This window comes from Tachypleus tridentatus, chromosome 2 (genome assembly GCF_004210375.1).
Source record: "Tachypleus tridentatus isolate NWPU-2018 chromosome 2, ASM421037v1, whole genome shotgun sequence".
Classification (NCBI taxonomy): Eukaryota; Metazoa; Arthropoda; class Merostomata; order Xiphosura; family Limulidae; genus Tachypleus; species Tachypleus tridentatus.
Genome location: NC_134826.1, coordinates 34248745 through 34276463, shown reverse-complemented (window position 1 = coordinate 34276463; position 27719 = coordinate 34248745). Strand labels below are relative to the sequence as shown.

The 27719-nt window shown below is 34.8% G+C and overlaps 1 protein-coding gene across 2 annotated transcripts; it reads right to left on the bottom strand.

Annotated features, from left to right (window-relative positions):
• LOC143235422 (carbohydrate sulfotransferase 1-like) lies at nt 1-26300 on the bottom strand. Of its 2 annotated transcripts, none has more exons than XM_076473574.1 (3): nt 26106-26300; nt 6736-6869; nt 1-4280 (listed from the first exon to the last, which is right to left on the bottom strand). In XM_076473574.1, the coding sequence occupies exons 2-3, from the start codon at nt 6854-6856 to the stop codon at nt 3397-3399; spliced, it is 1005 nt and encodes a 334-aa protein (XP_076329689.1). In that variant the 5' UTR covers nt 6857-6869; nt 26106-26300; the 3' UTR covers nt 1-3396. The 2 variants fall into 2 exon arrangements, with proteins under 2 accessions (XP_076329689.1, XP_076329699.1); XM_076473584.1 differs by having other exon boundaries at nt 26154-26300.
• Nucleotides 26301-27719: the final 1419 nt, after the last annotated feature.

Genomic DNA, 27719 nt, shown 5'->3' with positions numbered 1-27719 from the left:
TAGAATAATGAATACATTATTGTACTTAAAATCGATTGATGGTGGTAGTAGCTATCATAAAATACTATTTACTTATTTAAAAGCAAAAGATTTTCAGTTGCCTGAATTTTTTTTACACTTTAAACCAAGATTTATACTTAAACTGGAACGTTTGGAGATACTGCACACACTACAGATGACGCAACGTAACTCAGATTACAGACAGGAGACTATGATCTACATATATTTTCTAGTAAAGAGGTCCATAATATCATTAATACATCAATTTTTAACACATGAAATGTGACGGGAATTCCTTTATTATCCCATTTCCAAACTCTTTAAAACTGTAAGCCACGCAATAATGCACTAATTTTTATAAGGTTATAAAATACATGTAAAGAAAAATAAAAATAAAACACACCTGAACAAACAGTGGACTTGTCATGCCACCAGAAGAGTTATTACTAACGTTTCATATTCACTCTAACGACATTATAATTTGTCTATAGTACACGTCTGCAAACAAGGTTGTTTAAATAGTATTATCAACCACACGAGTACATATCAGTGCAAACATGTTCCATTTATTTCGTAGAGATTGAACTAATCTTTATTAGCCACAATATATGTGATAATTTCAATATTTGTTTTACTGAGTTTGCAGCATGTCTCAAACAACAGCCTGTTAATAATGTGAAAGATGAGAGCTGGATTTAAGGTTTAAAACTCATTTATTAATAGCTTCAGTTTAGATTAGAGAATGGGACAGCAGAGATGAATTAATAGGTTCTATCTTGTTTCAAAACGTTATGGCATGTTAAATCCTTAGACTAGCGAATTATATTATTACAACACAACTGTTATTTACATCACAGACACTCGCAGTCGGCTTCAATGAGGTCATTCACTCTGCAACAACAGAACACAACCTTGACAGTATACTCGTCAGTGATCTTAGAGTCAGTTATTTTCCTGAGATTATCCACTCTACATCAACAATACACAATCTCCACACTATGCTCTTTAGATATCCGGAATATATTTTTAATTAGATTTCTGAGATTATCCACTGTACGACAACAGTACACAATCTTGACACCACGCTCTTCATTTATCAAAAAATATATCGTTAGTTAGGTTCCTGTGGTTATCCTTTGTACAACAACAGTACACTTCAGTTCGTCAAATATCTGTCCTGCTAGAGCTGGCCCGGTCAACTGTAAGTGCTGTTATCGTGAAATGGAAACATCTAGGAGCAACAACAGCTCAACCACAAGCTCACATAAGGGAACCGCCGAGTGCTCAAGCGCGAAGCACGTAAACATCGTCTGTCCACAATTGCAACACTCACTACCAAGTTCCAAACTGCTTCTGGAAGCAACGTCAGCACAAGAACTGTTCGTCAGGAGTTTCATGAAATGGGTTTCGTGACCGAGCAGCCGCACACAAGCCTAAGATCACCATGTGTAATGCCAAACGACGGTTGGAGTGGTGTAAAGTACACCGCAATTGGACTCTGGAGCAGTGGAAACGCGTTTTCTGGAGTGATGAATAACGCTTCACTGTCTGGCAGTAGGACGGACGAATGTGGATTTGGTGGATGCCAGGAGAACGCTACCTGCTTGAATGCATAGTGCCAACTGTAAAGTTTTTTGGAGCAGGAATAATGGTCTGGGGCTGTTTTTCATGGTTTGAGCTATGCTCTTTAGTTCCAGTGAAAGGAAATCTTAACATTACAGCATACAATGACAATCTAGAGAAGTGTATCTCAGAATGGTTGGTATGGGTATTAACACTTTTATTGATAAGGAGAGAATAACGTTTTGACCTTCCTAGGTCATCTTCAGGTTAAGAAAGAGAGTTTGCAAGAGACTGTTGCCGGACACATGTCTTAAGGACAAGGGTATAAAAGGGTAAGGGATTGTATGGGGCGTTGCAGTTGGGTGTTAGGTTATTAATCAGTATCGGTATAAAGGTGTTCCTTTACATTGGTTTAATTTTGGTTTTAGTTGCTGTACAAGTAAGGCTTCTTTGATTTTGTGTCTGTTTATATTTGTTTCCCTGCTTAGTATTTGGGTGTTTTCAATGGTTATGTTGTCTTTATTTGATTTGCAGTGTTCAAACACGTGTGAAGGTATTTTTTATGTTATTTGAATCTGGTTTCTATTTTTATTTGAAGTGGGTTTCTCGTCATCAAGAATTCTTGAGAATTGTATGCTTCCAACTTTGTGGCAACAGTGTGGGGTAGATCCTTTTTTGTTTCAGCATGACAATTCCCCAATGCACATAAAGACATGGTTTCCCGAGGTTGGTCTGGAAGAACTTGACTGGTCTGCACAGAACTCTGACCTACACCCCATCGAACTCCTTTGGGATGCATTGGAACGCTAACTGCGAGCCAGGCCTTCCTTCTTGCCCGACCTCTTGTGGCTGAACAGGAGCGAATCCCCGCAGCTACGTTCTAAAATCTAATAAAAAGCCTTCATAGAAAAGTGGAGGCTGTTATGTAGCAAAAGAGGGACCAATTCCATATTAATGCCCATGGTTTTGGAATGAGATGTTCAACAAACACATATAAGTGTGATAGTCGGGTGTCTACATACATTTAGCCATGTAGTGCACGTGTAAAATATGAACATTTTTTATTCAAAATAGTAGTTTCAAATCTAACGTATGGGTACCTTATTAAGTTGCATTGCAATATTGAGTGGGCCCGGCATGGCCAGGTGGGTTAATGCGTTCGACTCGTAATCCGATAGTCGAGGGTTCAAATCCCCGTCGCACCAGACATACTCGCCATTTTAGCCGTGGGGGCGTTATAAAGTAACGGTCCATCCCACTATTCGTTGGTAAAAAAAGTAGTCCAAGAGTTGGCGGTTGATAGTGATGACTAGCTGCCTTCCCTCTAGTCTTACACTGCTAAATTAGGGACGGCTAGCACAGCTAGTCATCGAGTAGTTTTGTGCGAAATTCAAAATCAAACTCAACAATTAAAGAAATAATTCAGTTGTGTTTATTTTGGCAGAGAAAATAATTTAATGAAGCAAATTATGTAAACATTTGAGCAAATTTCCTCACTGAAAGTGAAAAGTGATATTATTTTGTAACATTTGTTCAGGTTTCTTTTGTTCTTACTAGGTTCCGTACATCGGAATATTCTCCTGTTAAATACTTCTCACATATGATGTGCAATACAATATGTTAAAAAGTACAGACATGAATCAAGATAGTTATAAAGAATTTTACCTTTCCAACAAATCATTATACTTTATTTCAGAATGAAAAAAATTGCATTGGTATTTTCTTCAGTTCTTGTCATCTCTTCCGCTTCTGTTAGAAACCATATCTTCATAAAAAAGAAAAGAAAGAAATAACTTTTAGTAAATATTTCACTATAGGATCTAAGAATGTATATTACCACTGTCCAAGTTTCTTCAAAACTCTACCACATTTTTTTTTAATATTTTTCTTTTCGGAAATAGTTAGGGATGAATGCCACTTTGATGGAATACTGGATGAATTTCTAAATGTGGAAAAAGCACTTTGGTACTTTCTACTTTTGGCAAACATGTGTTTCTCTAAATACTTCTTCAGGGATTTCGAAATTTGGAAACCCAGACTTTTCAGAAGTTTTTTAGTTTCGTCAAATGGTTTCAATGCAATATCTTCAAAACGCAGAAAATGGAATTTTCCAGGAAATGCTTTTTGCAGCCGATAAAAACTGACAAGATCGTCCCAGATCTCATCACATAAAACAGTGATGTCAGAGCAGTTCGTAGGTCGACACCAGCTGCGTGATTTCCTTGAGCCATAGATTCCACGAGGATCTCGTACAAGATATATCACTCGGATATCTAGGTTTGTGGCCTTTTCCAACAACTGTTGGACGTAAGAAAGAGGTAAACGGAGAACTTTCATCACGTGAACCTTTGCTTTATTACATAAAGAAGACATGACACTTGGCTTCGAACAGTTTTTCTCGGTTTTACAGCGTTTCCACATAAACGTGTTCTTTGTCAACATGTACAAATTCTCTTTCTTTTGCACATACTTTAAGTATGTCTCATTGACATAGTTACATCTAAACAGTTTCAGAAGATGATCTATTGCATCTGATGCAAGTTTTCCATGTAGCCTTGTGCTCAGACTCATGTGATGAAGAGGCTCATAGTCGTAGAAGGTACTGTCAGATAAATGCTGTAATACTTCACCTGTAAACGTGCTTCCGGATCGTAAGTAAGTGATCAACAAAACACGAGTAGCTGCTTTTTGCGTAGAGTTATTTTTTGCCATTTTTTCTGTAAAATCAATAATATAGCTTAATTACTATTTTAATTACTTTGTTAAGCACGAAGTTTTGTTAAAATTGATAGTTATCAGACTACAAATGTTCCTATTCATTGCTACTTTAAATACTTTATTACATAGAATTTCACTTAACAGTATGCGAACCATTAGTTATATAGTATGGCTGTCCATTTCTTAAAATTTACTTTCATATTTCAATATTTGTTTATTTATTTCTGACACTAAACCTCTAAACTGGAGATAATTAATCAATGACCGTTTCTCTTGTTGGGCAGGCCTGGCATGGCCTAGCGCGTTAAGGTGTGCACTTCGTAATCTGAGGGTCGCGGGTTCGCGCCCGAATCGCGCCAAACATGCTCGCCCTCCCAGCCGTGGGGGCGTTATAATGTGACGGTCAATCCCACTATTTGTTGGTAAAAGAGTAGCCCAAGAGTTGGCGGTGGGTGGTGATGACTAGCTGCCTTCCCTCTAGTCTTACACTGCTAAATTAGGGACGGCTAGCACAGATAGCCCTCGAGTAGCTTTGTGCGAAATTCCAAAACAAACCAAACAAACTTCTCTTGTTGGGCATCTTCTGCTTTCGTAAAAAAGAACAGTCGATTTTTTTTCAGTTGTTTTTCTTGGAGTGATTACGTTTCAAAAGCATCTATGTAAAACGTTAACTTTTGGATATTAGTTCAGTTTTCTGTAAATGTACTTCTTAATTATATTCAAACATGAAACTTGGAGATACTTCCTCACTCAAGTAATTCAATCCACAAGTTTTCTTTGATACAATTTTCCGTCTAATAACGACAGAGAAACTCTACTTACAATTACTTCAGGACGTAAAAATTACATGAAACTGTAATACAAATAGATGTACATCTTAAGTATAGAGTACAGTAATAACATATTGGTACTACGTAGCTGAGGCGATGTTTTTCACATTGCCAGCAACACGTAACTCTAGGGTATGATTTGATCGCTTAAAGATTTATCACCATGAAGGTACAAATATCGAAAACGTTATTTACAAAGAAGATTCACCTTTTCCCTATATCAATTAGATAGTTCTTAGTTCTAAATCGTGGCTTGAAATACTACAACTCCAGGTACTTTGTCGAATTTCAACACATTCCACAGAAAGAATGACATCACTTCGGAAAAACGGTCAGTCCGTCCAATGAGTTTGAATATAAAGACCAACAGGAAAAAAACAATTGTATTTATTGGTGCAGGGTTTACTGAGAGCGACTTTTATAGATGGATGGTAATTTGTACGTATGTATTGTTAATGTATAGCAAACCTTTTTTTTTACAGAAAACTATTAAACCATAATTTTTGTATAGTGCTGTAGTGTCAAACTGATTTTTCAAATGTAATTTTTAATTTATTAATAAGTAAAAATAATAATTGCTAGTTCCAACTTCTGAAGAAGGGGTATTATAAAGTAGTTTTGCTGTTAACAAAAATGACAAACTAAATTAAAAGAAGCGTGGTTACTCACAGCATCTACATTGTCGGAGATCGATTTTAGTTTTTAAATAAATATATCTTAGAGGTTAAATATTCGATTCTGAGTGGTCAGTTACGTAAGAATATGATACAGTGAAACAGAACAACTCAATATATATTTAGTCTAATTTCGACACGTTCTACTAGTTCAAATGTAAAATTCTTCGAGTTACTTCCTTATTCTAGAAATACAATTTAATACGTTTTTTTTTTTATTACTCCATCTCATCAAAATTACGTGCAAATTGTGATATAAGTAGATGGCCATTACTAAAATTGACCCGACATGGCCAGGTGGTTAAGGCACTCGACTCGTAATCTGAGAGTCGCAGGTTGGAATTTCCGTCACACCAAACATGCTCGCCCTTTCAGCCGTGGGGGCGTTATAATAATACAGTCAATCCCACTATTCGTTGGTAATAGTTGGCGGTGGGTGGTGATGAGTAGCTGCCTTCCCTCTAGTTTTACACTGCAAAATTAAGGACGCCTAGGGCTAGATAGCCCTCGTGTAGCTTCGCGCGAAATTTAAAAAGAAACAAACAAACAACACTAAATATTAGCTGTCGTTCAGAGCAAGCTATCTATTCAGATATGAAATTAAGATCATTTCAACAAATAGCATAGTTAATGAAATAATGTATTCTAATTCCTATAACGAAAAAAGTAAGATATTATTGGGTTTATAGTTTAAAATGTTCGACCAGCAGATTTTGGTTAATTACGCATATTAAGCTAACAATATTTATAATAAAGTATATTAGTAAAATATTAACAGAACAAAATTTGATACATTAAACACTTTCTGTCCAATATGATAATGAAAGTAAGGCTAATGAGAGTCATACTATCACGTCAAGATTATGTTTACCAAAATAATTATAAGAAAATTCCTGTATGTATATACACACCCAGTATTACATGATGGTAAACTTTGCTCTCATACGTACCTGCGAACGGGTGTACAAATTTGAAATGTGTTTTCTGGTAGCTTAAGTTCCAGTCGAGCTGATATAAACAAAAACAAATTACAGTAGTAATCGGTATAAGCGAGAAAATTTTCCATTTCATGTTTTCGTAGGAGCTGAAAGAGACGAATACTTCATTAATGAATCAACAGAAGATTCTTGAATTCAAATGTAAAAGAGAAAAGGGCATAGATTAGCAACGACTAAAATAAGACATGAACATAAACGTCAATAAGGATGATGTTTGAAAAAATAACTGTCGTAGGAATTGTTTATCTAGTGTATTCTGCTTCTACTGGGTTCCTATGCAACCATAATTAACATAGATAACTCATTGTGGAACTCGGCGCTTAAACCAGAACATTAACCATAATTGTTATAATTATTGCAGATTTAAACATTGTTCTTAATATTCTAGAAAACTTCATATTCGAATATTTTAATACTAAAACTTTGTTGAAAATATCAACTTAATTTCGTTAAAGCGCGTGTCATGAGAAATAGTCGATTTTCTCAAATAACAGAGAAACAAATAACGTTATAAATCTATTTCCATTTGCTCATAACGTAATTTATAAAAATTCAAAGAACGATAAAACTAAAAATTATATTAATACTTATGTATGAACAGTTTTTAAAGCAGTACGAATAGTTAATTTCATTAAAAAATTGCATTCGTTATGTAATGTTATATATTTCGTTTCATAGATGTAATTTCGTCATTCCGAAAAATGTTGTGCCCGTTATTTTCTAATACTCTCTGAAACTCCGTTTGTAGCGACTTTTCCCAGCTGTTTAGTTTTCTTACTTTGATTGCGCACTAATTCGAAAACAAACACCAGATATAGAGTTACAAAGGTAACAAAAAAATACCCCGTGAAAAGAGACAAAGGCTAATTTGTTTGTATGTAAGCACAAAGCTACACAAAGGGCTGTCTGTGCTCAGCCCACCATGGGTATCGAAAATCAAGTTTCTAACGTTGTAAGTCCGCTGTGCTACTGTTACCGTGGGGCAACAAAGATTAAAGGGTCCGGCAAGGCCAAACGTGTTAAGGCGTTCAACTCGTAATCCGAGGGTCGCGGGTTCGAATACCGTCACACCAAACATGCTCGCCCTTTCAGCCGTGGGGCATTATAATGTGACGGTCAATCTCACTATTCGTTGGTAAAAGAGTAGCCCAAGAGTTGGCGGTGGGTGGTAATGACTAGCTGCCTTCCTCTAGTCTTACACTGCTAAATTAGGGATGGCTAGCGCAGATAGCCCTTGAGTAGCTCTGCGCGAAATTCAAAAACAAACAAAGATTAAAAGGTTAGATAAGAAAACGTACAACCAAAAGTATCGTAATTACTAAAGTTACGTGCAACATTTTAACAAATAGGTTATTGGCAGAATAGGTAGTCTTAGCTCTAAGCACTAGCAGTTGCTCAGCTCTAGAACTAGGTATTACAGATGTAGTAGTTTGATCTGCAGATATGTCACGCTTTATTCCAGAATTTCGATAAATAGTTAAGACTTAATTCTAATTTCTTTTATAATGGTAATAAATTCGATCTCAAGTCCACAGGTATTCGTTACACTATGTAACAAAAGTTTTACTTTTTCTTGTTCCTGTGCAGAAAGTGTTATTTCCCAATTGATTATGTCTAAAGTAATTGGAAAAGACCTATTTTTCTCTTCAAACTTTGCTTTTGTGGCCAGGGAGCGTATAACAAAAACATGATGGTAGACTATAATTGGGGACTGACACGTGAAAGTTATTTACATTAAAGTCGCAAATCTTGAAAAACTACTCACTTCTAAACATTTTTGTATAATTTTATTATAAATACATGTAAATCTTGATTCATATGTTGTTTTATTCAGACCTTATGTAAATGAAAATGTACAAATTTGCCTATTTTTACATAGAAAATAAGTTAATTTCTAAATTTCATTATCCAGGTCACAAAATCAAAGTTTGAAGGGAATAATGGCCATTTTCTGTACTTTTACATCATAAGCAATTAAGAAGTAACACATATTATCCAGGAACAGAATTTATGTTTCATAGTGTAATTTGTTCAAATGATAAGAATAACACACGTCTATGACCTTTATCACATAATCCAGGATATACCAAATAAATCCTTCAGTTATCAGACACTGAACTGGTTTTTATACTGTATATATTGATACGTACTTGTAAAATAAACTTACACAGTATTGCACTTTTAATCTGAGAACAATATATATGTATATACTGAGAAGTATATAGATGTAAAAAAGCCAATGTAAAACCTATACAACTGATTACATTTACATGGTATATATATTTTCAGAAAAACATAAACAAATCTTATTGCTGCAACATTTTAGAAACGAGTTCTATTAATTTATTTAACCTGCGTAACATTATTTTCTATCTGTTTTAATAGTTAACTAAATTTCAGGTAAGGTTTGATTTTTTCCATCAATCTAAGTTTCATAAGACAAATTCTCTGTGTCGTACTCACTCTGTGTAGATGGCTAAATATGGAACATTTCCGTTTTCTGGTACCTACTTTTTGATTAATCAGATACTCATTGAATGTATATTTTAATTACAGGTCAGTTTTAAATAAAGTGAGACGTGTACTTTGAGTTATTGGAAATTGAGCTTTCTCACGTCAGGTGTCGTCCATCTGTTGAGGAAGACAATTCTAATCTGATTGTGAAAGTCAAAATTAACAGTTAAATTCCTTTTTGTTTCACCGTATTTTCTTCCTACCGATTGTACACATTTGATTTAAATTCATTTTATTTTCAAATGAAAGTTCTTTTTCATGCCATTATCTTAAATAAAGTATCTCATTTTTCCACTTCCCAATACGATGTTTGTCATTATCATTTCATTCGTAACAAACTCCCACACCTGCACTTCCACACATAATATCACGAGCCATTCAAAATACTTATCGAGAGTAAAACACAAGATAAAATTTAATCAAATAAATCATATATACCAAGTGACATTAATACAAATATACAAACAAATATCAATATTTCTGTGGACTTGTAAAACACCTTAGACCAAAGGATTATAAAAGAATAATGAATATCTGAAATAATAATCCCTCAACAACTCCAAAATCAGCGTAAACTTACCAAATGTGAGTAAGATATCCCAACAACAACTTATACTGAAATAAAAGAGGTACGTTGCTGTATTACAAATTGAAGTAGGCCTAAATTCACAAATAAAAATGTATTGTCAAACAGAGTACATCTGTGTTGTAGATATAACATAGTAGAAAAATGTGAGGCTAGAAGTAACCTTATTATTCAAATATTTTGACACAATTTTGACGTTTTGTTGTTTTTTATTTTCGCACAAAGCTACTGGAGGACTTTCTGCGCTAGCTGTCCCTAATTTACCAATGTAAGACTAGAGGGAAAGCAGCTAGACATCACCACCCACCGCTAACTCTTGGGCTACTTTTTTACCAAAGAATAGTGGGATTGATCGTCACATTATAATGCCCATACGGCTGAAAGGGCAAGCATGTGTGGTGTGACGGTATTCGAACCCGCGACCTTCAGATTACGAGTCGAACGCCTTAACCCACCTGGCCATGACGGGCCTCAATTTTGACTTGTCGTTCATATTCATGTTGTTTTAGAGGTGGTAAAAACTAAAAAAAGACCAGTCTTAAGATTAGAAAAACGTCCTGTACACCCCAAATAAGTATAAGAGAATTATTATGTTAATCGACGTTTCGTCTTTGAGACTTCTTCCGGACTAGTACACAGTACTTATTAAAATAAGTTATCTTATAATTATGTGGAGTGTAAAGGTCGAGTTTTTCTTACTTTATTATTATATTAATTATTATATTAAAATGTGCAAGTCCCTTACCCCTTCAGTCTGCATTACAAATTCTAAAACAAAGCCTTAAGGAATGTGAAAAGAATAAAAAAATATCTAAACTGTAGAGAAAGTCACATAATGTCATTCACAAAATGCATAAAGTATATTATAATAAATAAAATATTATTTAATAGATCTCAAACACTGCTTCCGGATCAGCAAGTGCAAAAGACACCACTCCATATTCACAAACAACTTTCCAAATATTTCTCAATTCAACAAACCATAAAACAAAAGCAACAACTGTAATGGATCCAGTGCATTACAAATACGCAATAACAGATGCACGAAATTAAAACGAAAAGATTCTAATATACACAATCGTCATAATCTATGCGCTAAAATAAACTAAACAACAGTTATAAAGTCAATTAATTATATAAATCATATTGAAAATGTTCAATATGCATTTTGACATCAGGGTCAAGAGCAGAAAGACTACGTTAAACATTAATCTCTCAAGACTCTAACACAGAATACTGTATAATTTAATGTAAACACTTCACTGTAATGTTCATAAATTATTTCTCATTCAAATGATGGTAAAAATACAGATTATAACCTTCAACAACAACACATACTTAATTTTATTCGATGCAACACATACAAAACCATTTGTATTTGGATATACAGAGCTACATCAACACTAAAAAATACCTAAAATAAGGAGTATTAAGAAAAGAAATATCAATATCACAAACTAAACCAGTTCAATGAAATCATAACACAAACACCAAACTATTCATGGCGGCAATTTACTATAGCCTGTCACACAGTACAGACACCAAGCTAATCATCCAGGTAATTTACTATAGCCCGTCACACAGTACAGACACCAAGCTAATCATCCAGGTAATTTACTATAGCCCGTCACACAGTACAGACACCAAGCTAGTCATCCAGGTAATTTACTATAGCCCGTCACACAGTACAGACACCAAGCTAGTCATCCAGGTAATTTACTATAGCCCGTCACACAGTACAGACACCAAGCTAATCATCCAGGTAATTTACTATAGCCCGTCACACAGTACAGACACCAAGCTAATCATCCAGGTAATTTACTATAGCCCGTCACACAGTACAGAGACCAAGCTAGTCATCCAGGTAATTTACTATAGCCCGTCACACAGTAAAGACACCAAGCTAATCATCCAGGTAATTTACTATAGCCCGTCACACAGTACAGACACCAAGCTAATCATCCAGGTAATTTACTATAGCCCGTCACACAGTACAGACAGCAAGCTAGTCATCCAGGTAATTTACTATAGCCCGTCACACAGTACAGACACCAAGCTAGTCACCCAGGTAATTTACTATAGCCCGTCACACAGTACAGACACCAAGCTAGTCATCCAGGTAATTTACTATAGCCCGTCACACAGTACAGACACCAAGCTAATCATCCAGGTAATTTACTATAGCCCGTTACACAGTACAGACACCAAGCTAATCATTCAGGTAATTTACTATAGCCCGTCACACAGTACAGACACCAAGCTAATCATTCAGGTAATTTACTATAGCCCGTCACACAGTACAGACACCAAGCTAGTCATCCAGGTAATTTACTATAGCCCGTCACACAGTACAGACACCAAGCTAATCATCCAGGTAATTTACTATAGCCCGTCACACAGTACAGACACCAAGCTAATCATCCAGGTAATTTACTATAGCTCGTCACACAGTACAGACACCAAGCTAATCATCCAGGTAATTTACTATAGCCCGTCACACAGTACAGACACCAAGCTAGTCATCCAGGTAATTTACTATAGCCCGTCACACAGTACAGACACCAAGCTAATCATCCAGGTAATTTACTGTAGCCCGTCACACAGTACAGACACCAAGCTAATCATTCAGGTAATTTACTGTAGCCCGTCACACAGTACAGACACCAAACTAATCATAGATGCCTTTAGCTACAACAGAAACTAATAAGACCAGATGATTTAAAGGACAAGCTTTTAGTTGTAGGAAACAAAATAATAACTGAAAACACCTTCTAGAAACATTACTAAATAACATTCCTTCTCTAAAAGTTACACACTGACATACAAACCTACAAAAACAACATATATTCTTAACTTTGCAATGACAACACCACAGGCAGTCTCAAAATTTTGATGAAGACCAAAACTTCAAAAGTTACCACCTGTCAACACATACTAAATTTACACTGACTTCTTTAGTATAAAAGTAATATCAGACCAAAAAACAACAACATTTTAACTGAAGACGAATCCAAAAAGAAATTTTAACTCGAATATTTACTGGAGATTTATGAACAAGATTGAAATAACCTCATTGCCACAATGTAAAAAGAAAAATCAGCACTCTTTCTACAACACTTTCAAAACATTTGCTTACTTCCAGGTCATCATACCTTCGTTAACAATTCCAATTAGTGTGTCGAAATACATACCAAGATTCAAACATATTTACAAATGAATACGTAGAAGGTAAAAACACAACACGAATACCCGTGTATTATTTAATATGGTAATTAAACATATTACCTGAAATAAATCGTATGTGGCATGTTAACTGTCACTAAAACAAAAAAAAAACAACACTTGGATAGACAATATTTGACGTATTTGATTAAAACAAATATTTAAATGTGTACCAGTGTTTCAAAAGTCTTATAATGCTAAACAACTGGATAGTATACCCACTGCGGGCAGAGCACACATGGCCCATTATTTTTGTGCTTAACAAGAAATAACGACAACAACAAACACATAGCGAGAATTTTCACTGTGCTTTTCTACTCAGAAAAGCTCAAAGTTGTATCAGTAATGACTGTTTCCAATTTTGCACAAAACTACACAGGAACTCTCTGCACTAACCGTCTCTAACATTGAAAGATTAAAGGGATAACAGTTACTTTTCACCACTCAGTGCCAACTCTTGGACTACTCTTTTATTTTGTTCCACTAAAGTTGCTTCCCTTGAAGGACAGAAAGACTTTGATTCAGATAGGCGGAACGAGATAAGATATGAATCGAAACTTCTTGAACTCTATTTAAGATAAACCTCCTTTTTTGTCTAATACCGATCAATTAAAATTAGAAGTAACCAAACTTATTCTTCGTATCCATCTGCTGGAATACCTCAGTGCTCTGTCATTGGCCCTTTCTTTATGTCCTGGGTAACGATTTAAAACCTTCCAAACAAAGTACAATAACACACACGCAAGCTTCTCAGAGGGAGATGACATAGCAGAATGGTGATCATGAAAGCAAGCTCTTATAAAATCAGTTCAGCCAAATACAGTGGTCCATACTGAGAGAAATATTCCCAAAACACACGATTATATAAAAAAACTAAGGAGAGACGAAAAAACATAATACAGGTCCGCATCAGAAGCTGAAACAACAAATTAAAAATATCGAAACAGCAAAATTGCTAGCTTTTACATACGATAAAAGATTAACATGGACTAAACTTACCAATTACATTATAATTAAATCCATATCCCACCTTAAAATCATACTAGTTCAACGTACATTACGAAACAAAACTGAACTCAATGTATACAAAACATTTAGTACGTTATACCTTAGAATATGCATGCACAACTTTACTTGACACATCAGACTAAAATTAACTTAAACGATAGAGAACCTAAAACAGTCATCAGAACAATAACTAAACATGTACATGAAAGATTTATTCAGATCATCTAAACTCTTTTACACAAAGCACAGGTTCTTTGAATGAGAAAACAACGTATTAAAATATTAATACAGAAAAAATGACATATTTCTTTCAAATATAAAATAGCATCACTCTTGGGTAGTAAAGAGTTCTCATACCTCGTGACTACAGCGATAGAACCAACAATAGTGTTTTTATGATAAAAATGATAATTGCATCATAGATACAATGAATGTTGCAGACAAGATACTTAGCATGAAGCGATATAACCTAGGAGATTTAACAGTTTATATTTTTAACGATATTTCTTTTTAGATTTGAAATATAAATAAAAGGTATAGAACAATACATGAAAATGCGTGGTCTGTAGACCGTCAATTGAACGCAACATGTTCCAGATTCGTTTGAATGATTGTTCACACAACATGCAGGAATACCCAAGAATACAAATGTTTTAACAAAATCTATACTGTACTAGTACCTATACGTAAATATACAAAAGGAGACACGAGTGAAATGTAAATTTACTTATGTATGTAGTCAAATAACTATACCTTTGTACATGTAACACATACCCGCGCAAATTTTAACATTTTTTACGAATGGAAAATACAACTTAAAGCTATTTTTGTCTGATAACAAAATGATAGCAAACCACATTTTATAATTTTTTTCTCTGTGGATCTCAAGTTCAAGTATAAACACAATAGCCATATTACTTCCTTTGATTTTAGAGGATCAATGCAATAAATAAAAATTATCAAACCTTGAAAACAAACTCTTCTACGAGCAGAGTAAGAGTTTCTAAAATTACAGTGGAGGAAAAATCTATTGCACCAAGCTAGTTCTTCTCACTTTACTTCATATTCATTGTCTGTTTTGAGGCTCTACTGCATGCAGATGTTTAAAGGATGACGCAGTATTTTGTACATCAGCAACTCTCTGTGTGGAGATTTGTTTGTTTGTTTGTTTTTGAATTTCGCACAAAGCTACTCGAGGGCTATCTGTGCTAGCCGTCCCTAATTTTGCAGTGTAAGACTAGAGGGAAGGCAGCTAGTCATCACCACCCACCGCCAACTCTTGGGCTACTCTTTTACCAACAAATAGTGGGATTGACCGTCACATTATACACCCCCACGGCTGGGAGGGCGAGCATGTTTGGCGCGACGCGAACGCGAACTCGCGACCCTCGGATTATGAGTCGCACGCCTTACGCGCTAGGCCATGCCGGGCCTGTGTGGAGCATAAACCGTTGTTTGCTATAAATAAGAGTTTTATTGAGAATAAGATTAGAAGCCTATCTGTTACAGAATGCATGTAATGCTATTAATTCCACAGAGAAAAAGCAGCCTATTTATTTAAGGAAAATATTACTTTCAACAAGACAGTTTGCTAATATAACTAAAATTACTCAGTTCATTTTGAGTCACTTAGTGCAAAGATATAGATAGCCAGCTGTGTTGATTGGAAGGAAAGGAGAAGAAATAAAACTACCACATTAGGTGACGACGTGTTCTGAAACGCATTAGTCCATGGAGTCATTGACTGTTTTTCACAGATCTCAAACCAAAGTGGCAACAAGCTTCAGAAGAGGTTAGCGTCACTGTGCACCCATTCTAGTCTTGCCTGTGTTCAGCTAATCTTCTAGAAACTCCTCCTTATTAACAGAATGAGGTTTAACTGGGCCAAAGAGAAGCAAGATAAATGAAAATTCAACTTTCTCACATCTGATGGAAAGTACTCTGTACGTCGTCATTGTGGAGAAGTTTCCCAATCAGCATATTTGAATGTGAAGCATTTGCAGAGTCAGGTGACGAGGGCTGCATCTTTGGAAAGGGTGTGTACATTTTGTGAAAGGCACTATTACTACCGAAGAGTACACTAAGACCCAAGAGTTACTATTAAAGCCAACAGTTCGAAACCACTCCAGTAGAGTTGACCATCACACATATGTATAGTATAACAAAATTCGCTAACAAAAGTTACTATGTACCAGAGCAGAAGAAGTTACAAAGTAGACTTCAGATAATGAAACAAGTCACTGAAATATCGAATATGAAAACATAATTTACATCTTAAAGATGTTTTTAATTGTTCAATCTCTGAGTTAATTTTATTTTTCTGAAATGATAAAAAATATCAACAATAAATCAAGGTTAAAAAATATCACATGGAAGTTACAGCTTTCCATTGAATATTGGAACCATTTATATATAGATATCTAGATTCAGAGATAAAATAGTAAAAACTTTTGGCAGTAGCATAAGAAAATGGTGAATACAACTTTTGTTAATAGGAAAAGAGCTGGAATATGGTATGGTCATTGTGGTAACATGTATGGATTACAGCGTACGAAATCTAAGTGAGACGAGGCTGTTTATTTGACCAGTGGTGAATACTCTGAACCGTGAACTTGAAAATTTTGATTCTCGTCTCTTTGCTGCAAAATCATGCTCAGTGATTTGATGTCGTGGGTACGTTATAAAAGTGTCTGTCAAATCTCATAATTCCATTACAGCAGCCATAGATATAGCAATTGGTACTGTTAAGCAGCTGACTTCCAACTAACTTATATTAAGGACGGATTACAAAAATATCTATCATACCGGTTTTCGCAAATATCTAAAAATAATGTAAAAAGAAGTAAAACAAAAGAGCATAGTAAATAAAACAATGTTTTGTGTTTTTAAAAGTACTTTTTCTAAGTTTCTGCTCTATTGTTTTCGTTTTGTTTTATATTTCTAAATAATTATAATTATGTCATACTTTATAAAGTCACAAAGAGCTAATCCATTTTCACGTATTTTATGAATTATTAGAAATCTGTAGTACTTAGAAATAATTGATCTGAAACAATAAAACCCACGTACGTATTTACAATTAAAATATAGCTGCAGACGGACAACAAAAATTAGTCTAGTTGTTTGAACAATAATGTAAAATACAGTGAGGACAAACGTTACTACATAATTTCCAACACTGACTATACTTACACTATTTCGTAAAATTGAAGATCATATATCTGACGGAAGAAGCAAGTAATGGTTATAAAAAATGTATCTTGTGCTTACATATATATATACACACACATATTACAAACAAAACTAACTAGTAATACACTTACATCACTCATAAGCAATACACAACCTTCCTTGGAAGACCTGTTTTATATTTATCAGCGCTCCTTATCATACTCTTGTACGACAAGCAAAAACTATTGTTTTCTAGAACTTAAGTGAAAATTTAAAACACATTGAAATATAATTTCGAAAAATGTGCTACAAAAATTACACATTATGATAACTTATTTAATCAATAAATACTCTTGTCTCTAAATATATATATATATATTGTTCTATATTAAAAACTGTTAAATGAATAAAATACATATTATAATGTTCTTTGAATGGTACTAAATAAAATAATGAAAGAAGTAATAAAGAGTCATGCAAATTAAAATTAACATTTTTCTGTGTTAAGTGCAATTTGATTTGATTTTGAAAGTTAAGTTATTAAAATAATATCTGGTAAACTCTTATAAAGGAGTTGTTTTATTTTGATTTTCATAATACAAAAATAATTGGATTATTGCCAATTAATTCAATATGTGTAAAAGCGAAAGTTTTTATAAACATGTATGTTGAAATTGTCTACCAACCGGCGTGAAGCCGTACCTTCATCATATTCCACAAATTTAATTTGCTAGGTCGTAAGAGCTGTAGAACAGATAGACATTGACAGCAAGCTCGTTCCATCAAATACTAAAATGGTCAGAAATCCAGAAAAAACTGGATAGAAATGGAAAGTATAGAAAAATGGTTCAAGTCATTTTAGGTATAGACGAGAACAGGGTGAAAACACACATTAAGTGATTAGAGGGCCAGTACATAGCTAAGAGAGTCATGTTAATAGTACAGACATTGTACTGCTATGCTTCTACATGATCCAAGGCAAGAGAAATACAACTTAGCAGTGAACGCAGAAACTGTACAGAGGATCCTGTGAGCAACTATCAAGCCAAAACATACCAAGACAGAGCCAACATAGCCACCTGACTTCAAACCATCCACGAAAATGAGAACAGAGAAATGGTTCAAAAGATATTCGGCAAAGAAAAGATGCTACTTGCAATCGGGAGTATCTGACTTCTTTAGATGACTCAAAAAAAGGTTACAGGTGGAATGCTAATCAGCAAAAGGGTATAATATGCACTATACCCAAACACCAGTATTGGAAAAGATGTCAACGACACCTATTAAGAACGTTTAACACTGTTATTTGGTTGACTCAAACACAACTATAGTAGCCAATCTACAGGAATTCAATGCTAAAGCGTTGTGTTACAATGTCACTAACATACGTTGTGTTACAGTGTCACTAACATACGTTGTGTTACAGTGTCACTAACATACGTTGTGTTACAGTGTCACTAACATACGTTGTGTTACAGTGTCACTAACATACGTTGTGTTACAATGTCACTAACATACGTTGTGTTACAATGTCACTAACATATGTTGTGTTACAGTGTCACTAACATACGTTGTGTTACAGTGTCACTAACATACGTTGTGTTACAGTGTCACTAACATACGTTGTGTTACAATGTCACTAACATACGTTGTGTTACAGTGTCACTAACATACGTTGTGTTACAGTGTCACTAACATACGTTGTGTTACAGTGTCACTAACATACGTTGTGTTACAGTGTCACTAACATACGTTGTGTTACAATGTCACTAACATACTGACCCACCAACGATGCCTGTTCAGCTACCAAGGTTCTCTCCTCTTTTTCACCGGTTACGACGCACAGCAAACACGTGAGTGGATGTTTGATTCCAGAGGAGGTAAACTTAACATACAGAATCTTCCCTGAGAGCTCTCTTCACCACGTAAAAGAAATCCACCTCGAGGAGCAAACAAACAAGAAGGCTCTTGAGGCAGGCTTTCCTGATCCAGGTTTAAAAAATAATCAAATGGTCCATACTGGAGTGACGTCTATAAAAACACATTAGATAAACGAGTAGGAGGTTGTTTGATTTAAGGAATCAAATAATCCGTGCAACAACCCATCTCTTCAAGACCTTACTGGGTCTTAAGCAATTGACCAATAATTAGGTAGGGTGGTAGATTGTTTAGCGTTTTGTGGCAAAGCAACTAGACTATACACACTACACAAGGGGTAAAAATTTCAAAGCAAAGTATTAGAAAATGTAAAAGCAAATGGAGTTGGAAAATAAACAATACCAAAAATCAAGTAAACATAACTTAAATATAATTTTAAAATGTCTGTAGCTCACAAAAAGCTAAAAACAAGGTCAAGTTGTACAGTGCTACCATCACAATGACATTGTTCAACATCAGGCGTAAGTCTTTAGAAATTACATGTTCAAAATGGTGCATTTTCTCAGAGTAATAACAATGGCAATAATGTAAAATGTAGGCAATTGTCATCTAAGCATAACAAAAGCCACACATTGGTGGAACAATCCCAAATAAGAGAAAACACTGGATTAAAATCTGTGATCGATGCATAGCCAAGCCAACACAACTTCCTCCTTTCAAGTTTTATGAAAACAAGATGGGCAAAGAGCGACAGAAATTTTGATCTGGAATAGCTTTCTATGACACTGCTCGCTCCAAACCGACTACCAACTGGCGCGAATACGAATTTTAAACGAAGGATTGTAGTCCATGTATGGAATAGGAATGGCTTGAAAACCAGAGCAGACAGATTTACCTGTGGTGTCAGCAGGTTCATTCTTATGATTACTGATATGGTCAGGTATCCAGAAAAACTGGATATAAATGTAAAATAGAGAAAAATGAGTCACAGTTGGTGTTCATAGTACAATCAGTGTACTGCTGACTAGCTTCTGTGTGATACAAGGTAAGAGAAATGGCATACAACTCGGCAGTGAATATAGCAACTGCAGAGGGGATATTTTAAGCTCCAACTGAGTGACGAAACATAATGGCATAGACCCCAGAATCACCTTATTTCGAATAATCTGTGAAAACTTGAAAAGAAAAATGGTTTGAGGGACGTTTGGCAAAGAGAAGATGGTATTTTTCTAATTGGGAGTATCTGTCTTCTTTATATGACTTTAAGAACTATCACATTTGAAGATGGTAATGAACTAGTGGTGGGATCAGCAATGTCATCCAATGATAAACCCAATTCAGCAAGTTGTGTTTGAATACAAATGCCAAAGGAGAAATGGCAGACCATCTATTTCATATAAGCATAAACCTCTGAGGAAGAAAGACACAACATTAGGTGGGATGCTGTAGTAAGGATTGAAGCCTGTTAGCATAAATTTGTAAAAAGTTGCAAACAGCAGATATGAATAAGAGTCTCATGGGACTTCGCGTATAGATTCTGGACTGGCAAAGTCAGGAATAGCCCCGTGCAGAGCCAAAGTCCCAGATGATGAAAAGGGTCTCACATCTTCAAAGGTTAAAGAGTTGGCAAAAGCATAAACCAGAGACCCATAGTCCAGCTTCGAACATATGATGTATGGTAAATCCTTAACCTTGATCCTATCTCAATATTATGTTGTACATTTAACACAAAGCTCCTTGATGTGAGAAATGAAAGTAAGCTTACAGTCAAATATAAGCACTGATAACTTTGCTTCTCGAGGAAGGACACCACAAACAAGACAGAACTCAGGGGATCAAGATGTAAACTAAGTTGAAAGCAAAAATGAATGCAAAGGATTTTGTGGAAAGAAAAGGTGAAACAGTTTGTTATGGTCCACCTAAGCAAGTGAGTGAAGCCACTCTTAAGCTGCTACTGAATAAATCTCATGTGCGACCATTAACAATAAATGTGGAAGTAACTGACACAGGGGCTGATTGCAACAGTAGGATGAAGGCGTTTAATTGTAGTTTCAATTCTGATATTGAAAGTGGTGACACTCAAGATACAGCTCTAAAGGAATCCAAGTTTCAGTGTGAAAAATCATAAAGGGGTCAAACACACGAAGATACGGATTACCATGGTTTCCATTGGAATATTAAGTAGCACAGAAATGATGGGCACTCAAGCCATTCTTCCATGTACTCATTCATAACACAATCTGTCATTCCTATATAAGAAAAGCTGCCATAAGGTGATAGTGCCAGCAAGTCAAAGGAATGTTTCTTGCTAGAAAAGACACATAAGATGATAGAAAACAATCATATTTTTATTGTCGTCTAAATCATAATGAAAATTTCAACAGTTCCATTGTATCAAAGTGACCATTTTTATTTGGAAGGATAAATGAGCAGAGATGTCTTTTGCTTGTGATTACGAGGTTTTTCTCAGAAATAGATCTATTGATATCCATAGATGTAACCTGTCTTGGGTCGATTAGGTAGCTTTATGTCAGTAAAAGGTGATTTCAATGACTGAGGGCGTGAAAAAATAACGATTCTGCATTTTGAACAGATAATTGTAATCGATCACAATATGTCATGGCAGAGAAAGGGATAGCAGTAGAAGTAGACTTGTCAAGTCATGAGGGTAAGAGACTTCATCTGTGAAAAGAAAGACTGTTAGGGTCATAGTGCTCTCCCAATGTAGCAGTGGTACAGAATTCACTAGCATATGTCCAAGACGAAACAATGGACAACAATTTTCGATCATCAATGTAGAAAACTTTGTTGACACTCTTCAAACATTGTACCTCTTTTTCTTCCACATACATATGGAAAAATTAATAGTATGATGGGTGGAGGCCACCACAATTGATGCATTGGAGGTCCATTTGATACACTTGTAACTGCAATGAGTACACAATAAGATGGCTTAGACTGTTCAAGCCTCTGGCATTGAAAACATCTGAGAAGGTAGGGAATATATGGCCATATCTTATAGTTAAGGCAGCCTGCATTGATAATGGTAAAGGACTCAATGATGTAAATGTCAAAAATCAGAACTTTGGTGGGCACCATAATTCTGTCCTCGTAAGTGGAAATATGATGCATATTAGAACCTCCTTGGATGTAGAAATTAACAAGTATCTCCGACTCAGAAATGTTCTTGAAATCCCTCTCAACAATCACTTCTTGGAAGGAATTTAAAGTAGTGTGGGAAGTAACCTCATCATGTACGTCCCCATTGGCCTTTGACTTCAATAGGAGCTTGCTATGAGTTGATGTATGTGTTCCCACCAAAACGTTTCCAACAAGATCCTCTAATACTTTCTGAATGAAGTATAACATTATTTATAAAATACAATGTGATAACTGCCACGACTTCTATATTAAAGAAACAACTAGAAAAATGAAAACCAGATTCAAAGAACACAAAAAGTCACCTTCACACGTTTTCGAACAAATAACCATAGAAAACACCCAAATACTAAATAAAGAAACAAACAGAAACAAACGCAAAATTAAAGAAGCTTTACTTATACAACAAATAGAGCCCAAAATAAACCAATACAAATGAACACCTTTATATCAATATCAATAAATATAATAAAACATCTAAGCACGCCCTCTACATTCCTACACTCAGTTACACAACCCTTTTCAAACATGTGGTCAGCTATCGGTCTGTTACCTCTTTCTTTCTTTGTGAACCTGACGATGACCGAAGATGGTCGAAACGTTGTTCGCTCCTCTACATAAAAACATTTTCTCAACCCATACCAGCTGTTTTACATGTTTATTTTGCGGACTTACAATTATGAGCAGATAGATAGCCCATTGCGTAACTTTGTGTTCAATTAAAACAAACAAGATTTTTTGTGACGACTTAAATTAACTTTGTTTATTTGTTTTCATTTTCGCGCAAAGTTACTCGAGGGCTATCTGCGCTAGCCGTCCCTAATTTAGCAGTATAATACAAATATTCCTTACTATTCTTCTACAGACATTCAAACTCCTTCAATAGTTCTATTAAATCCATTCTAGGTTAATCTACTATCGAAACAAATTTATTAGATGTAAATCTAAAAGACAGTGTTCTATATAGTGATTTCTACAGAAAGCAATTGGTAAATCATAATACTTATATTTTCAAGGCAGTCGTTTTCCATACATGAAACGCAACACAAAGAACCAAGATAGTAGTTTATAATAGGGATCGCACAAAAATTATTTTAAAAATCACCTGAAAAAGCAGATTTATTCTTAAAACAACGCAAAAAACTTCATTTCCAATTGTTAAAACCACCCAAACATTGATAATACGAAAAAAAATCAAAATTTGCTCATTTGTCCATACTATTAGAATTATTGTTCCACAGCCCTAAGTATGATCAGTTGGGTACTTTGAACCGAATTCTAGACACATGTATATTATATGGAGGCCCGGCATGGCCAGGTGGTTAAGGCACTCGACTAATAATCTAAGGGCCGTGGGTTTGAATCACCGTCACACCAAACATGCTCGCCCTCACAGCGGTGGAGGCGTTATAACATGACGGTCAATCCCACTATTCATTAGTAAAAGAGTAGCTCAAGAGTTAGTGGTAGGTGGTGATGACAAGCTGCCTTCCCTCTTGTCTTACCCTGCTACTAAATTAGGGATGGCTAGCGCAGATAGTCCTCGTGTAGCTTTGCGCGAAAAAAATCATATGGAGTAATGTTAATGTCCATGACCTACTTAAAAGTTGGTTATAAGCGGTGCCTTTTTACTTGACGCGTGTTAAACTGGTGTTCGCACGAAATCTCAGACATAAAATTATTTGGCTCAGTAAATAACTACTTTAAAAGACACGAAGCTTTATTTAAAGCGATGCTTTAAACGTATTTGTTTTATTTGAAAAAAGCTGCTTTTTTAGCTGATAAAATGTTATACCCATTTAGTAGAGGTTGTGCCTTACTTGAGACACACATTTGTCCATTGCTGTACCTTAACAAAATCAACATACAAGGTAATTAAAAAGTAAGAAGTTAAAAATCTACAAACAGGAATCACAAAAAAGTAAGCAAAAAAGGGCTGGAAATCTACCGTTGATTGTCTGCTCAAGCTAAAAACGCCCTGTCAAGATATAACATTATTGCATGTGATATCTAACGTTGTGTGGGGTCTCACAAAAATGTTGCAAGAAACTAAGATTGTAGTTTTAAACTTAATTCCATCTCCTTAAATTTGTCGTGATGGGAATTTTTCTAAGCTCTTCTCTATCCACCTTCAAAACGTCCAGTTTTCTCCTGGTGTGTGTATTAGGTGGAAACTACAACTCCTGTGTTTTCTAGCACATTAATTGGAAACTGTTACGTGAAGGATATCCGATTTTACTGTGGCGCATTATAATGCGAGTCGCCATTACTCGAGTTTGCTGTTTTTTGAGTGGACCACGGCTATATTTCAGCAAGTTCTAAACAGTGCGTGATTATCGTTGTAGATTTCTCTACTCAGAAAATGGTAGTGTTTTTTTCTACTGTTTCTTATAATTTGCTGAAATCTTAAGTACATATTTAGTTTTTATTAACAATATTTCACAGTGCTAGGTTTCTCAACTATCTTTATCGCTTGTTTCACAGTGGTGACGAATTAAAGTTAACTCTAAAGACAGGTAAGACAGGTTTTAGTCGACCATTAAACTAAAGGAAGTAAAATCGCGTATTGCGATGCGTTAGGATCTGTGAATGTGTTATGAGAATGTCAGTAAAATGTGATAATTCAACTAAAAACCGAAGAGTTTGTGATGGATACTATTAAGTGTCTGCTTTCCATCTATCAGTTTATTACTATAGTATCAGTTTGTTACTAGGGGCATCCAGCTCTAATACTTATATGGCTTTGCGCAAATATCCTTCAAAATAGCTTAAGAAAAGTGAAACGAAAAGGAATATTAAATAAAACAATTTTGTACGTTCTTTTAAATTACTTATTTTAAAGTTTCAGTTTTAATTTTTCCTTTTGCTTTAATTATTTTTCTAAATATTGCTAGTTAGATAAAACACTAAAAAATATATGTTGCTACTTCAAGCAAATCAATTTTTACACATATTGTAAATTATCAGAAATCTCTCGTACTGAAAACGTCTTATCTGAAATAATAAAATAAAAATACTGCAGCTGACAGCGACAACCGTAATATATGCACAAATAATTTCTTCTCATTCGATCAATTAATATGAGTGATAACGTAATTCTACGAATAAAGACTAAACCTACTATGTAGTTTGGTGAAGTTTCAATAAGTATCGAAAATTTATCTTATTAGAGATTATAGAAAAATTATATATTTCAAAAAATTGTATTTAAAACTGTCTGTTTTTGAACTTCGCGCGAAGCTATTCAAGGGCTATCTGCACTAGCTGTCCCTGATTTAATAGTGTAAGATTAGAGGAAAGACAGCTAGTCATCACCACCTACCGCCAACTCTTGGGCTACTTTTTTCACAACGAAGAGTAGGATTGACCGTCACATCATGCTGTAGAATTAATTCTAAGGACGTCATGGTACCTCATTAAATTCATAGTTTAGTATTCTTAAACCTAATCTAAAAACAAGTGGATATTTTACAACAGAAAACTTTTATCCAGAACATGAAAAAAGTCGCCTTTTTACTAAAAAATAGAGCAGTAACAGTTTTAAATTTTGCTTTTAGCTCTCGTTATCATTATTTTTCGTAACGTTCCACAAACATCTTACACGTTATATCATTCATTTTAATTGAAAATGGAGAGACGTACACAGAATAAAACATCATTTAGAAAAGTACTCTTATATAACTTATAAGAATTTAATTATTACTGAACCTAGATATTCCAAGCCTCAAATAATTTTTTTTACTGAAAATACGACTAATTGCATTTTTATAATACTGTAACTTACATCTTCCTCTGAAAACAATCTTTAGCGACTCATTTACTGTTTAATTACCTCAGTGAAACATAAAGCGAGAAAGCTCACTTCGTTACCATGGGTACTTCTAACTTTGGTACAACTTTTACATCGTACTTTGGTCGTAATAGTATACGGTGAATAAATACATACTTTGTGATTAAACATTTACATTATTTAGTCCTTTCAAACTTCTCTTTAGACCCATCACACAGCCATCTGTGTTTGTGTTCTTTATAGCTATAGATCATATGATGTAGTAAATGCCTACGAGGATTTACGGCTCGTAAACTTTAACCCATACATTTCCAGTCCATTTAGCGGAAAAGGGTTGAACCAGTAGTGTAAATAACACTAGTACATTATAAGCTTTAACATAACCACAAAGCCAGTGAAACTTCGCAAAGTGCACATCATCTACATAAATCACATAGTCTAAACCACACCAGTGCAGAATTTTAGGTTTAAAGGTAACAACAAAAACAGGGACTCAAAATGCATATCAGCCAAACAGATCAAACTGTACAAACAAAAACAGCACATTATCAGTCTTAACGTCATCACAGAGCCAGTGAAAATTCACAAAATATGCACTGACCACATAAATCACATTGAACAGACCAAACCAGTACAAAATTATTTCAAACTTTATCAAAACGCTAATGAAAATTTATAATAGATTATTTAGAAACTTCATTTTCTTGTCAATATTCCGTACGCATTTTAATGTTTAAACTTACGAAAAAAAAAGTTTCTTTCTTTATATGGAGTGGAATCAACGTCTTTTGTTGTTGTTTTTTTCAGAAGAATTCCAGAAATCGAGAAACCATAATCAACTTTTCCATAAGAACAGATTTTACAGCCTATATAAGTGGTAAATTATTGTTTGTTTTGAAATTTCGCTCTGGCTTTCCCTAATTTAATAGTGTAAGATATAGGGAAGACAGCTAGTCATCACCACCCATAGCTGACTCTTGAGCTACTCTTTTACCAAAGAAGAATGGAACTGACCGTCACATTATAATGCCCCCTTGGCTGAAAGAGCGAGCATGTTTGTTGCGACGGGAATTCGAACCCGCAATCCTCAGATTACGAGTCGAGCGCCTTAACCACCCGGCATTGACGGGCCTGGTAAATTACACTATGTAACACAAATTTTGTTCCTGGATAGTATGTGTTATTTCTTAACTGCTTATGTTGTAAAAGTACAAAAAAATGACCATTATTTCCTTCAAACATTGCATTTGTGACCTGGATAATGAAATTTCGGAACTAACCTATTTTCTCTGCAAAAATTGGAAAATTTACAGATTTTAATTTACATAAGGTCTGAATAAAACAACATATGAATCAAGATATGCATGTATTTATACTAAAGTTTAACAAAAATGTTTAGAAGTGAGTAATTATTCGAGATTTGCAGCTGCAATGTAAATCACTTTCATGTATCAGCCACCAAATATAGTCTCCCATCATGTTTTCCTTATACACTTCCAAGTCACAAAATCAAAGTTTGAAAAGAAAAATAGGTCTTTTCCATTTACTTTAGGCATAAGCAATTGGGAAATAGCACTATCTGCCCAGGAACAAGAAAAAATAAAAATC

Bases quoted from the DNA above. Each gene is read 5' to 3' on its own strand.
- LOC143235422 (XM_076473574.1), bottom strand. From the start codon at position 6,856: ATGAAATGGAAAATTTTCTCGCTTATACCGATTACTACTGTAATTTGT. The intron at 4,281-6,735 runs GTACGTATGAGA...TTGATTTTACAG, and splicing joins ATTTGTACACCCGTTCGCAG to AAAAAATGGCAAAAAATAAC.